Below are 14,325 nucleotides of genomic sequence, written 5' to 3'. Positions count from 1 at the left end.
TCACAGTCTAGTTTGTTGGCAGCACGCTTCCTGATTGGCTCCCAGAAGTGGCTCCCAGAAGGGGATTGGCTGGGAGGACTATGGCCTGGGGCGACCCACATACACAGTACATGGTCCTGGATGCCCCCCACCCTCCAACAAGCCATCCTTGATGCTGGGCTCTCATCTCCTGGAGGAACAGAGTGTTGGTTCAAATGATTTATTGATTGATTGAATGACTGATTGAGGTGATTGCCTCCCATCTCCCACCAGGTCACTGGAATGGTGGCTGGAGTTGGAGGGACTTGCAGAAATCATGCTTTTGACCCCATTGATCAGGAGGGAGGTGACAGAGGTACCAGGGAGATGCCTGTAGCCCCCCATCTACCAATGGTTTTTATTGAGCATTTCCTGGGTGCAATGCACTCTACTAAATGCTTCGGCCAATCCAATAGAGTTTTTAGATGCAATCCCTGCCCATAAGGTGTTTTTAGTCTAGAAGGAGGTGGGCCATCTCCTAGTCTCCCTGTGTCTCTTTTCCTCCCTCCTTATTTAGCTGCCTCCTACCATGCCTGTCTCCCCCATTTCCTCCAAGTTTCTATACCCAACTCTCTGTCATTCTGCATCTTGGTCCCTGTGGTTTGAAATTTAGGTTTCTTGGCAGAAGAAAGAAGGCAGTACCCTAAAACGCAAATGGAAGGAAAACCCAGATCTAAATGGAGGATCATGGTTGTTGCCCAAGGCAAAAACCCAAGGTTGTGGCCCTGGGCAAGTTGGCCTTCCCAGCCCAGGGGTGAGGGAAGGGGAGCTAAATGACCTTCCCTCTCCAGTAATTCTGCTCCTAGAACTGTAAGCTCCTCGAGGAGAGGTAACATTTCTACCAAATCTGTTCGATCGTAAACACTTGCTATGGTGCTCGGCACACAGTAAGTACTCAGTAAATAACACTGATTGATGGGGAAGCAGCAGGCTTAGTGGAAAGAGCATAGGCTAAGGAGTCAGAAGACACGGCTTCTAATCCCAGCTCTAGCATTTCCCTGCCAGCTGAACCTGTGCAAATCACTTCTCTGGGCCTCAGTTAACCTCAGGTCCTGTAAAATGGGGATTCATTACTTATTCTCCCTTCTAATTACATTGTGAGCCCCATATGGACAAGGACTGTATCTGATCTGATTAACTTGCATCTACCCCAGTGCTCGACAAATAATGAGACGTAATAAATCCCATAATTATTTGTTATTACTATTATTGTAATTATTATCACAGGGAGACACAGTGGTCTACTGGAAACAGCACGGGACTGAGGTACTAATCCCAGCACTGACACAGGCCTGGTGGTTGACCTGGGATATGTCATTTCATCTCTCTCCATGACTTTGTTTCATGGGGATAAGTTTCCTGCTGTCTCTACCTCTTAGACTGAGAACCCTTCCTTTTGGGGCACAAACTGTGTGGGAATGATGACTTGTATCTAGCCCAGTGTTGGTAAGAGCATAGAATTTAAAGGAAGGTTAGACCCAGAATAGAATGTCAGGCTCACTACAGGAAATGGAAAATTAAAGAAGAAGGCACAGCAGACAAAAGTAACGGGATTTACTGAGTGCAATGAACTGTAAGACTCAATCAGTGGTATTTATCAAGCACTTACTGTGTGTGCAGAGCACTGTACTAAACATTAGGGAGAGTGAAAGGCAAAAGAGAGGGTAGCAGTAATCCTTGATCAGAATGAGTTATGCTTTTGGGAACTACAATAAAAGCACAAGAAATTTTCCCTGCCTACGGGGAACTAATGTTGTAATGTAATGTGCAGCTTATACTCTTTCAAAATTTCATCCAAAATGCAAACGGGAAACCGGGCATCTCAGAAACTAATACTGTGATGGGGTGGCAAGGCAATTAAGTGTCTATGGAAGGTATGGTAAAATACAATGGAAAATTCAACTGAACGATGGAGTGTTTATTCAAGGAAAAGACACAGAAAATTGGTAAAAAAAGAAAAAAGTAGAAACAGAGATACAGACTCTAAAGCAAGGTGTTCTAACTGTGGCATAATGAAAAAAAAATTGTGGTCACAAAACAACAACTGAAAACTGGAAGAAATGTGATAAAAGATTCGAAAATAAAAGTGAAGAAGGTAAACAAAACTGTGATGCCATGAGGAGCGCACCTGCTCACTTCAGTGACAGAAATAGAAGGCCAGTGTCGGGGTGGCACACACACCGACGCATAAGCTGCAAGTAGGTCAGGTTCTCGTGGGTGTTGGGGTCGAAGAAGCCCTTGGTGTCATCCGAGGGGTCGGACAGGATCCGGTTCATCTCTTCGTCGAAGTAGCCGCGCTGGTAGGCCACCTCCACGGGGACGCGGTGGCTGTGCACGGGGTCGACCACGCCGCCCGTGGCGATCTGGGCCTCCAGCAGCCGGATGCCGTGGTCCTTGACGATCAGGTCCCTCTTCATGGCCTGGAAGAGGGAGAGGGGCTCGCCGGTGTAGGGGTCCGTGTAGCCGGTCACGGCCCGCTCGGCCGACAGCAGCTTCTCGCGGAGCTCCCCGCCCACCACGTCCGCGGCCACGGCCTCCTCCACGGAGAGCCGCCGGTTCCCCAGAGGGTCGATGACGAAGCCCGTGGCCGCCTGGGCCTCCAGGAGCACCAGGGCCGTGCCGGGCCTCAGGATGCCCTTCCACATGGCCTGGTAGATGGTCATCTTCTCCTGTTTGGTCGGGTCCTCCCGGGAGGGCACCAGGACCCCGGCGATGCAGCTGGTCCCCTCCAGGTACCTCTTGACCGAGTCCATCTCAGTGACTTGCTTAATGGTCTTGGTTCCCTCGGCAAGGTGCCGCAGGGTCTCGATGCTGATGATCTTAGAGTCACAAAGCTGCAAGGCCGACACCTGCCGCCGGAGGCCCTGGAAGGAGACCTTGCCGGCCTTCCGTTCCGTGTCCTCGACTGCGGACGTCAGGATGTCCACCAGGGCCTTCATGGTTAGGGCCCCCGAGCCAAATCTCTCCAGGAGATCCTGCCTACCGGCTTCATCCAGGTAGCTGGAGAAGAGGACGTCCCACACCGAGACAGGCTGCCCGTTAAACTGGCCCATGGTGACTTTCATGGTGGCAGCCCGTAAGGCAGCTTCCACGTCGGGTCCCGGGCCTGCCTGCCCCTGCTCGGTCTCCTCGATGATAACGGCCAGTCGGCGGGTCAGGGCCGGCAGGGCCAGGGTGCCGGACCCAAACTGGTCCAGGAGCTCCTGCCTCTGACTCTCCCTCAGGTACTCGGAGCTGAGGACACGCCATACGCTGACCGACGGCCCCCGGAGGGGACCGAACCTGACTTTCATGGTGGCGGCTCCCAGGACCTCCTGCAGCGTAGGGCGAGCTGCGACACCGAGTCCCACTCCCTCCCGCTGTCCGTGGCGGGCCGTGGCCTCTGCCACCAGGACGGAGAGGGTCGCACCCAGCTCCTCCAGGCCCAGGGTCCTCGCCCGGTAGCCCCCCAGCAGCTCCTGCCGCCGGGCCTCTGTCACATAGCTGGAGAAGAGGAACTCCCACACGGAGACGGTCTGGCCCTGGAAGAGGGCCGCGCTGCCGGCGGCCGGGGCGCTCTGCAGGGCCACGCGCATCTGCTCGCTCAGCTGAAAGACGGGGGAGCCCGGGGCGGCCAGCTGCAGCATGGAGAGCCCGGTGTCCGGGTCGCGCACGCAGCGGCGCAGCAGCTGCAGGTAGGTCAGGTTCTCGTGGGTGTTGGGGTCGAAGAAGCCCTTGGTGTCGTCCGAGGGGTCGGACAGGATCCGGTTCATCTCTTCGTCGAAGTAGCCGCGCTGGTAGGCCACCTCCACGGGGACGCGGTGGCTGTGCACGGGGTCGACCACGCCGCCCGTGGCGATCTGGGCCTCCAGCAGCCGGATGCCGTGGTCCTTGACGATCAGGTCCCTCTTCATGGCCTGGAAGAGGGAGAGGGGCTCGCCGGTGTAGGGGTCCGTGTAGCCGGTCACGGCCCGCTCGGCCGACAGCAGCTTCTCGCGGAGCTCCCCGCCCACCACGTCCGCGGCCACGGCCTCCTCCACGGAGAGCCGCCGGTTCCCCAGAGGGTCGATGACGAAGCCCGTGGCCGCCTGGGCCTCCAGGAGCACCAGGGCCGTGCCGGGCCTCAGGATGCCCTTCCACATGGCCTGGTAGATGGTCATCTTCTCCTGCTTGGTCGGGTCCTCCCGGGAGGGCACCAGGACCCCGGCGATGCAGCTGGTCCCCTCCAGGTACCTCTTGACCGAGTCCATCTCAGTGACCTGCTTCATGGTCTTGGTTCCCTCGGCCAGGTCCCGCAGGGTCTCGATGCTGATGATCTTAGAACTGCACAGCTGCGAGGCCGACACCTGCCGCCGGAGGCCCCGGAAGGAGACCTTGCCGGCCTTCCGTTCCGTGTCCTCGACTGCGGACGTCAGGATGTCCACCAGGGCCGTCATGGTTAGGGCCCCCGAGCCAAATCTCTCCAGGAGATCCCGCCGCCTGGCCTCGACCAGGTAGCTGGAGGAGAGGACGTCCCACACCGAGACCCGCTGCCCATTAAACTGGCCCACGGCAACCTCCATGGTGGCGGCTCGCAAGGCGGCCTCCACGTCGGGTCCCAGGCCGGCCCGCCCCTGCTCGGTCTCCTCGATGATAATGGACAGTCGGCGGGTCAGGGCCGGCAGGGCCAGGGTGCCGGACCCAAACTGGTCCAGGAGCTCCTGCCTCTGACTCTCCCTCAGATACTCGGAGCTGAGGACCCGCCATACGCTGACCTCCGGCCCCCGGAGGGGACCGAGCCTGACTTCCATGGTGGCGGCTCCCAGGACCTCCTGCAGCGTTGGGCGAGCTGGGACGCCGGCCCCCACACACTCCCGCTGTCCGTGGCGGGCCGTGGCTTCTGCCACCAGGACGGAGAGGGTCGCACCCAGCTCCTCCAGGCCCAGGGTCCTCGCCCGGTAGCCCCCCAGCAGCTCCTGCCGCCGGGCCTCTGTCACATAGCTGGAGAAGAGGAACTCCCACACGGAGACGGTCTGGCCCTGGAAGAGGGCCGCGCTGCCGGCGGCCGGGGCGCTCTGCAGGGCCACGCGCATCTGCTCGCTCAGCTGAAAGACGGGGGATCCCGGGGCGGCCAGCTGCAGCATGGAGAGCCCGGTGTCCGGGTCGCGCACGCAGCGGCGCAGCCGCTGCAGGTAGGTCAGGTTCTCGTGGGTGTTGGGGTCGAAGAAGCCCTTGGTGTCATCCGAGGGGTCGGACAGGATCCGGTTCATCTCTTCGTCGAAGTAGCCGCGCTGGTAGGCCACCTCCACGGGGACGCGGTGGCTGTGCACGGGGTCGACCACGCCGCCCGTGGCGATCTGGGCCTCCAGCAGCCGGATGCCGTGGTCCTTGACGATCAGGTCCCTCTTCATGGCCTGGAAGAGGGAGAGGGGCTCGCCGGTGTAGGGGTCCGTGTAGCCGGTCACGGCCCGCTCGGCCGACAGCAGCTTCTCGCGGAGCTCCCCGCCCACCACGCCCGCGGCCACGGCCTCCTCCACGGAGAGCCGCCGGTTCCCCAGAGGGTCGATGACGAAGCCCGTGGCCGCCTGGGCCTCCAGGAGCACCAGGGCCGTGCCGGGCCTCAGGATGCCCTTCCACATGGCCTGGTAGATGGTCATCTTCTCCTGCTTGGTCGGGTCCTCCCGGGAGGGCACCAGGACCCCGGCGATGCAGCTGGTCCCCTCCAGGTACCTCTTGACCGAGTCCATCTCAGTGACCTGCTTCATGGTCTTGGTTCCCTCGGCCAGGTCCCGCAGGGTCTCGATGCTGATGATCTTAGAACTGCACAGCTGCGAGGCCGACACCTGCCGCCGGAGGCCCCGGAAGGAGACCTTGCCGGCCTTCCGTTCCGTGTCCTCGACTGCGGACGTCAGGATGTCCACCAGGGCCGTCATGGTTAGGGCCCCCGAGCCAAATCTCTCCAGGAGATCCCGCCGCCTGGCCTCGACCAGGTAGCTGGAGGAGAGGACGTCCCACACCGAGACCCGCTGCCCATTAAACTGGCCCACGGCAACCTCCATGGTGGCGGCTCGCAAGGCGGCCTCCACGTCGGGTCCCGGGCCGGCCCGCCCCTGCTCGGTCTCCTCGATGATAATGGACAGTCGGCGGGTCAGGGCCGGCAGGGCCAGGGTGCCGGACCCAAACTGGTCCAGGAGCTCCTGCCTCTGACTCTCCCTCAGATACTCGGAGCTGAGGACCCGCCATACGCTGACCTCTGGCCCCCGGAGGGGACCGAGCCTGACTTCCATGGTGGCGGCTCCCAGGACCTCCTCCGGCGTTGGGCGAGCTGGGACGCCGGCCCCCACACACTCCCGCTGTCCGTGGCGGGCCGTGGCCTCTGCCACCAGGACGGAGAGGGTCGCACCCAGCTCCTCCAGGCCCAGGGTCCTCGCCCGGTAGCCCCCCAGCAGCTCCTGCCGCCGGGCCTCTGTCACATAGCTGGAGAAGAGGAACTCCCACACGGAGACGGTCTGGCCCTGGAAGAGGGCCGCGCTGCCGGCGGCCGGGGCGCTCTGCAGGGCCACACGCATCTGCTCGCTCAGCTGAAAGACGGGGGAGCCCGGGGCGGCCAGCTGCAGCATGGAGAGCCCGGTGTCCGGGTCGCGCACGCAGCGGCGCAGCAGCTGCAGGTAGGTCAGGTTCTCGTGGGTGTTGGGGTCGAAGAAGCCCTTGGTGTCGTCCGAGGGGTCGGACAGGATCCGGTTCATCTCTTCGTCGAAGTAGCCGCGCTGGTAGGCCACCTCCACGGGGACGCGGTGGCTGTGCACGGGGTCGACCACGCCGCCCGTGGCGATCTGGGCCTCCAGCAGCCGGATGCCGTGGTCCTTGACGATCAGGTCCCTCTTCATGGCCTGGAAGAGGGAGAGGGGCTCGCCGGTGTAGGGGTCCGTGTAGCCGGTCACGGCCCGCTCGGCCGACAGCAGCTTCTCGCGGAGCTCCCCGCCCACCACGCCCGCGGCCACGGCCTCCTCCACGGAGAGCCGCCGGTTCCCCAGAGGGTCGATGACGAAGCCCGTGGCCGCCTGGGCCTCCAGGAGCACCAGGGCCGTGCCGGGCCTCAGGATGCCCTTCCACATGGCCTGGTAGATGGTCATCTTCTCCTGTTTGGTCGGGTCCTCCCGGGAGGGCACCAGGACCCCGGCGATGCAGCTGGTCCCCTCCAGGTACCTCTTGACCGAGTCCATCTCAGTGACTTGCTTAATGGTCTTGGTTCCCTCGGCAAGGTGCCGCAGGGTCTCGATGCTGATGATCTTAGAGTCACAAAGCTGCAAGGCCGACACCTGCCGCCGGAGGCCCCGGAAGGAGACCTTGCCGGCCTTCCGTTCCGTGTCCTCGACTGCGGACGTCAGGATGTCCACCAGGGCCTTCATGGTTAGGGCCCCCGAGCCAAATCTCTCCAGGAGATCCTGCCTACCGGCTTCATCCAGGTAGCTGGAGAAGAGGACGTCCCACACCGAGACAGGCTGCCCGTTAAACTGGCCCATGGTGACTTTCATGGTGGCAGCCCGTAAGGCAGCTTCCACGTCGGGTCCCGGGCCTGCCTGCCCCTGCTCGGTCTCCTCGATGATAACGGCCAGTCGGCGGGTCAGGGCCGGCAGGGCCAGGGTGCCGGACCCAAACTGGTCCAGGAGCTCCTGCCTCTGACTCTCCCTCAGGTACTCGGAGCTGAGGACACGCCATACGCTGACCGACGGCCCCCGGAGGGGACCGAACCTGACTTCCATGGTGGCAGCTCCCAGGACCTCCTGCAGCGTAGGGCGAGCTGCGGCACCGAGTCCCACTCCCTCCCGCTGTCCGTGGCGGGCCCTGGCCTCTGCCACCAGGACGGAGAGGGTCGCACCCAGCTCCTCCAGGCCCAGGGTCCTCGCCCGGTAGCCCCCCAGCAGCTCCTGCCGCCGGGCCTCTGTCACATAGCTGGAGAAGAGGAACTCCCACACGGAGACGGTCTGGCCCTGGAAGAGGGCCGCGCTGCCGGCGGCCGGGGCGCTCTGCAGGGCCACGCGCATCTGCTCGCTCAGCTGAAAGACGGGGGATCCCGGGGCGGCCAGCTGCAGCATGGAGAGCCCGGTGTCCGGGTCGCGCACGCAGCGGCGCAGCAGCTGCAGGTAGGTCAGGTTCTCGTGGGTGTTGGGGTCGAAGAAGCCCTTGGTGTCGTCCGAGGGGTCGGACAGGATCCGGTTCATCTCTTCGTCGAAGTAGCCGCGCTGGTAGGCCACCTCCACGGGGACGCGGTGGCTGTGCACGGGGTCGACCACGCCGCCCGTGGCGATCTGGGCCTCCAGCAGCCGGATGCCGTGGTCCTTGACGATCAGGTCCCTCTTCATGGCCTGGAAGAGGGAGAGGGGCTCGCCGGTGTAGGGGTCCGTGTAGCCGGTCACGGCCCGCTCGGCCGACAGCAGCTTCTCGCGGAGCTCCCCGCCCACCACGCCCGCGGCCACGGCCTCCTCCACGGAGAGCCGCCGGTTCCCCAGAGGGTCGATGACGAAGCCCGTGGCCGCCTGGGCCTCCAGGAGCACCAGGGCCGTGCCGGGCCTCAGGATGCCCTTCCACATGGCCTGGTAGATGGTCATCTTCTCCTGCTTGGTCGGGTCCTCCCGGGAGGGCACCAGGACCCCGGCGATGCAGCTGGTCCCCTCCAGGTACCTCTTGACCGAGTCCATCTCAGTGACCTGCTTCATGGTCTTGGTTCCCTCGGCCAGGTCCCGCAGGGTCTCGATGCTGATGATCTTAGAACTGCACAGCTGCGAGGCCGACACCTGCCGCCGGAGGCCCCGGAAGGAGACCTTGCCGGCCTTCCGTTCCGTGTCCTCGACTGCGGACGTCAGGATGTCCACCAGGGCCGTCATGGTTAGGGCCCCCGAGCCAAATCTCTCCAGGAGATCCCGCCGCCTGGCCTCGACCAGGTAGCTGGAGGAGAGGACGTCCCACACCGAGACCCGCTGCCCATTAAACTGGCCCACGGCAACCTCCATGGTGGCGGCTCGCAAGGCGGCCTCCACGTCGGGTCCCAGGCCGGCCCGCCCCTGCTCGGTCTCCTCGATGATAATGGACAGTCGGCGGGTCAGGGCCGGCAGGGCCAGGGTGCCGGACCCAAACTGGTCCAGGAGCTCCTGCCTCTGACTCTCCCTCAGATACTCGGAGCTGAGGACCCGCCATACGCTGACCTCCGGCCCCCGGAGGGGACCGAGCCTGACTTCCATGGTGGCGGCTCCCAGGACCTCCTCCGGCGTTGGGCGAGCTGGGACGCCGGCCCCCACACACTCCCGCTGTCCGTGGCGGGCCGTGGCCTCTGCCACCAGGACGGAGAGGGTCGCACCCAGCTCCTCCAGGCCCAGGGTCCTCGCCCGGTAGCCCCCCAGCAGCTCCTGCCGCCGGGCCTCTGTCACATAGCTGGAGAAGAGGAACTCCCACACGGAGACGGTCTGGCCCTGGAAGAGGGCCGCGCTGCCGGCGGCCGGGGCGCTCTGCAGGGCCACACGCATCTGCTCGCTCAGCTGAAAGACGGGGGAGCCCGGGGCGGCCAGCTGCAGCATGGAGAGCCCGGTGTCCGGGTCGCGCACGCAGCGGCGCAGCAGCTGCAGGTAGGTCAGGTTCTCGTGGGTGTTGGGGTCGAAGAAGCCCTTGGTGTCGTCCGAGGGGTCGGACAGGATCCGGTTCATCTCTTCGTCGAAGTAGCCGCGCTGGTAGGCCACCTCCACGGGGACGCGGTGGCTGTGCACGGGGTCGACCACGCCGCCCGTGGCGATCTGGGCCTCCAGCAGCCGGATGCCGTGGTCCTTGACGATCAGGTCCCTCTTCATGGCCTGGAAGAGGGAGAGGGGCTCGCCGGTGTAGGGGTCCGTGTAGCCGGTCACGGCCCGCTCGGCCGACAGCAGCTTCTCGCGGAGCTCCCCGCCCACCACGCCCGCGGCCACGGCCTCCTCCACGGAGAGCCGCCGGTTCCCCAGAGGGTCGATGACGAAGCCCGTGGCCGCCTGGGCCTCCAGGAGCACCAGGGCCGTGCCGGGCCTCAGGATGCCCTTCCACATGGCCTGGTAGATGGTCATCTTCTCCTGTTTGGTCGGGTCCTCCCGGGAGGGCACCAGGACCCCGGCGATGCAGCTGGTCCCCTCCAGGTACCTCTTGACCGAGTCCATCTCAGTGACTTGCTTAATGGTCTTGGTTCCCTCGGCAAGGTGCCGCAGGGTCTCGATGCTGATGATCTTAGAGTCACAAAGCTGCAAGGCCGACACCTGCCGCCGGAGGCCCCGGAAGGAGACCTTGCCGGCCTTCCGTTCCGTGTCCTCGACTGCGGACGTCAGGATGTCCACCAGGGCCTTCATGGTTAGGGCCCCCGAGCCAAATCTCTCCAGGAGATCCTGCCTACCGGCTTCATCCAGGTAGCTGGAGAAGAGGACGTCCCACACCGAGACAGGCTGCCCGTTAAACTGGCCCATGGTGACTTTCATGGTGGCAGCCCGTAAGGCAGCTTCCACGTCGGGTCCCGGGCCTGCCTGCCCCTGCTCGGTCTCCTCGATGATAACGGCCAGTCGGCGGGTCAGGGCCGGCAGGGCCAGGGTGCCGGACCCAAACTGGTCCAGGAGCTCCTGCCTCTGATTCTCCCTCAGATACTCGGAGCTGAGGACCCGCCATACGCTGACCGACGGCCCCCGGAGGGGACCGAGCCTGACTTCCATGGTGGCGGCTCCCAGGACCTCCTCCGGCGTTGGGCGAGCTGGGACGCCGGCCCCCACACACTCCCGCTGTCCGTGGCGGGCCGTGGCCTCTGCCACCAGGACGGAGAGGGTCGCACCCAGCTCCTCCAGGCCCAGGGTCCTCGCCCGGTAGCCCCCCAGCAGCTCCTGCCGCCGGGCCTCTGTCACATAGCTGGAGAAGAGGAACTCCCACACGGAGACGGTCTGGCCCTGGAAGAGGGCCGCGCTGCCGGCGGCCGGGGCGCTCTGCAGGGCCACGCGCATCTGCTCGCTCAGCTGAAAGACGGGGGATCCCGGGGCGGCCAGCTGCAGCATGGAGAGCCCGGTGTCCGGGTCGCGCACGCAGCGGCGCAGCAGCTGCAGGTAGGTCAGGTTCTCGTGGGTGTTGGGGTCGAAGAAGCCCTTGGTGTCGTCCGAGGGGTCGGACAGGATCCGGTTCATCTCTTCGTCGAAGTAGCCGCGCTGGTAGGCCACCTCCACGGGGACGCGGTGGCTGTGCACGGGGTCGACCACGCCGCCCGTGGCGATCTGGGCCTCCAGCAGCCGGATGCCGTGGTCCTTGACGATCAGGTCCCTCTTCATGGCCTGGAAGAGGGAGAGGGGCTCGCCGGTGTAGGGGTCCGTGTAGCCGGTCACGGCCCGCTCGGCCGACAGCAGCTTCTCGCGGAGCTCCCCACCCACCACGTCCGCGGCCACGGCCTCCTCCACGGAGAGCCGCCGGTTCCCCAGAGGGTCGATGACGAAGCCCGTGGCCGCCTGGGCCTCCAGGAGCACCAGGGCCGTGCCGGGCCTCAGGATGCCCTTCCACATGGCCTGGTAGATGGTCATCTTCTCCTGCTTGGTCGGGTCCTCCCGGGAGGGCACCAGGACCCCGGCGATGCAGCTGGTCCCCTCCAGGTACCTCTTGACCGAGTCCATCTCAGTGACCTGCTTCATGGTCTTGGTTCCCTCGGCCAGGTCCCGCAGGGTCTCGATGCTGATGATCTTAGAACTGCACAGCTGCGAGGCCGACACCTGCCGCCGGAGGCCCCGGAAGGAGACCTTGCCGGCCTTCCGTTCCGTGTCCTCGACTGCGGACGTCAGGATGTCCACCAGGGCCGTCATGGTTAGGGCCCCCGAGCCAAATCTCTCCAGGAGATCCCGCCGCCTGGCCTCGACCAGGTAGCTGGAGGAGAGGACGTCCCACACCGAGACCCGCTGCCCATTAAACTGGCCCACGGCAACCTCCATGGTGGCGGCTCGCAAGGCGGCCTCCACGTCGGGTCCCAGGCCGGCCCGCCCCTGCTCGGTCTCCTCGATGATAATGGACAGTCGGCGGGTCAGGGCCGGCAGGGCCAGGGTGCCGGACCCAAACTGGTCCAGGAGCTCCTGCCTCTGACTCTCCCTCAGATACTCGGAGCTGAGGACCCGCCATACGCTGACCTCTGGCCCCCGGAGGGGACCGAGCCTGACTTCCATGGTGGCGGCTCCCAGGACCTCCTCCGGCGTTGGGCGAGCTGGGACGCCGGCCCCCACACACTCCCGCTGTCCGTGGCGGGCCGTGGCCTCTGCCACCAGGACGGAGAGGGTCGCACCCAGCTCCTCCAGGCCCAGGGTCCTCGCCCGGTAGCCCCCCAGCAGCTCCTGCCGCCGGGCCTCTGTCACATAGCTGGAGAAGAGGAACTCCCACACGGAGACGGTCTGGCCCTGGAAGAGGGCCGCGCTGCCGGCGGCCGGGGCGCTCTGCAGGGCCACACGCATCTGCTCGCTCAGCTGAAAGACGGGGGAGCCCGGGGCGGCCAGCTGCAGCATGGAGAGCCCGGTGTCCGGGTCGCGCACGCAGCGGCGCAGCAGCTGCAGGTAGGTCAGGTTCTCGTGGGTGTTGGGGTCGAAGAAGCCCTTGGTGTCGTCCGAGGGGTCGGACAGGATCCGGTTCATCTCTTCGTCGAAGTAGCCGCGCTGGTAGGCCACCTCCACGGGGACGCGGTGGCTGTGCACGGGGTCGACCACGCCGCCCGTGGCGATCTGGGCCTCCAGCAGCCGGATGCCGTGGTCCTTGACGATCAGGTCCCTCTTCATGGCCTGGAAGAGGGAGAGGGGCTCGCCGGTGTAGGGGTCCGTGTAGCCGGTCACGGCCCGCTCGGCCGACAGCAGCTTCTCGCGGAGCTCCCCGCCCACCACGTCCGCGGCCACGGCCTCCTCCACGGAGAGCCGCCGGTTCCCCAGAGGGTCGATGACGAAGCCCGTGGCCGCCTGGGCCTCCAGGAGCACCAGGGCCGTGCCGGGCCTCAGGATGCCCTTCCACATGGCCTGGTAGATGGTCATCTTCTCCTGCTTGGTCGGGTCCTCCCGGGAGGGCACCAGGACCCCGGCGATGCAGCTGGTCCCCTCCAGGTACCTCTTGACCGAGTCCATCTCAGTGACCTGCTTCATGGTCTTGGTTCCCTTGGCCAGGTCCCGCAGGGTCTCGATGCTGATGATCTTAGAACTGCACAGCTGCGAGGCCGACACCTGCCGCCGGAGGCCCCGGAAGGAGACCCTGCCGGCCTTCTGCTCCGTGTCCTCGACGGCGGCCGACAGGGCGGCCACCAGGGCCGACAGTGTCAGAGCTCCTGAGCCAAACTGCTCTAGAAGCTCCCGCCGCCTGGCCTCGACCAGGTAGCTGGAGGAGAGGACATCCCACACCGAGACCCGCTGCCCTTTCAAGTGGCCCACGGCAACCTCCATGGTGGCAGCCCGTAGGGACTTCTGCATTTCCACCTTCAGTGTTTTGTTCTCCACTGTGTCGTTGACTGGACTGTCAGCATCTCCATCAATTCTCGTGCCATTCACTGCCGCTTTCACAATGCCATTCATTTTGCAGTGCCGTATGTGGACCCACAGTTCTCTCCTTTCTTATCTGGCTCCTCACTGGGTTCTATCCTATTTTTCAGGGAAGAATGTGAAGCATTTCAATTGCACATCATCCCCCATCCTGCTGAGCCCCAGACCGGTGTGTTCCCTGCCCTTTTCCTCATCCCTTAGTTGCAGGGAAGGATTGGGGCCTCCCTCGGGCAACCCCTCCTGCAGGTGGTCACACAGTCACGGGGTGAAAGTCAGTCATCTTGTGGGAGATGAGCAACCCGCCCAAACTTTTAGTATAGTGCTCTGTACACGGGAAGCACTCAATGAATACCACTGATTAAATTAATACTACTGATTGATTGATCGATCGATGACCTCAGGTCCTACGTCTTCATCCCACCCTGCAGGTCCCAGCCAGAACCTTGGAAATGTCATAGAGCAGGAGACCTGGGTGACAGCGGAATGTCTGCTGATCCAACTTACACTTCACCCTCTAGGCCTCAGTGGTGAATTGTCTTCCTGTTGGCCCCATTGGACAGGTGAGCCCACCAGGTAGTTCGATTTCATCACCCAGCCGCACCACTCCACCTCTCACCCTTTGCTGACCTTCCAGTCTCCCACCTCTGCTCACTCCAGTCCATACTTGACTCTGCTGCCCAGATCATTTTTCCACAAAGACGTGCAGGACATGTTTCCCCACTACTCAAGAAACTCTAGTGATTGCCCGTACATCTCCGCATCAAACAAAAACTCCTCAGAATTGGCTTTAAATCACTCCACCACCTCCAAACTC

General features: G+C 63.7%; 1 protein-coding gene across 1 annotated transcript; it reads right to left on the bottom strand.

Annotated features, from left to right (window-relative positions):
* Positions 1-1,915: 1,915 nt before the first annotated feature.
* LOC103168963 (epiplakin) lies at positions 1,916-13,606 on the bottom strand. The gene has a single exon (XM_029063742.2). The coding sequence runs from the start codon at positions 13,542-13,544 to the stop codon at positions 2,151-2,153; it is 11,394 nt and encodes a 3,797-aa protein (XP_028919575.1). The 5' UTR covers positions 13,545-13,606; the 3' UTR covers positions 1,916-2,150.
* Between the last annotated feature and the right edge of the window lie 719 nt (positions 13,607-14,325).

Source organism: Ornithorhynchus anatinus, chromosome 4 (assembly GCF_004115215.2).
Source record: "Ornithorhynchus anatinus isolate Pmale09 chromosome 4, mOrnAna1.pri.v4, whole genome shotgun sequence".
In the NCBI taxonomy this organism is placed as follows: Eukaryota; Metazoa; Chordata; class Mammalia; order Monotremata; family Ornithorhynchidae; genus Ornithorhynchus; species Ornithorhynchus anatinus.
This window is presented reverse-complemented; position numbering and strand designations above follow the sequence as displayed.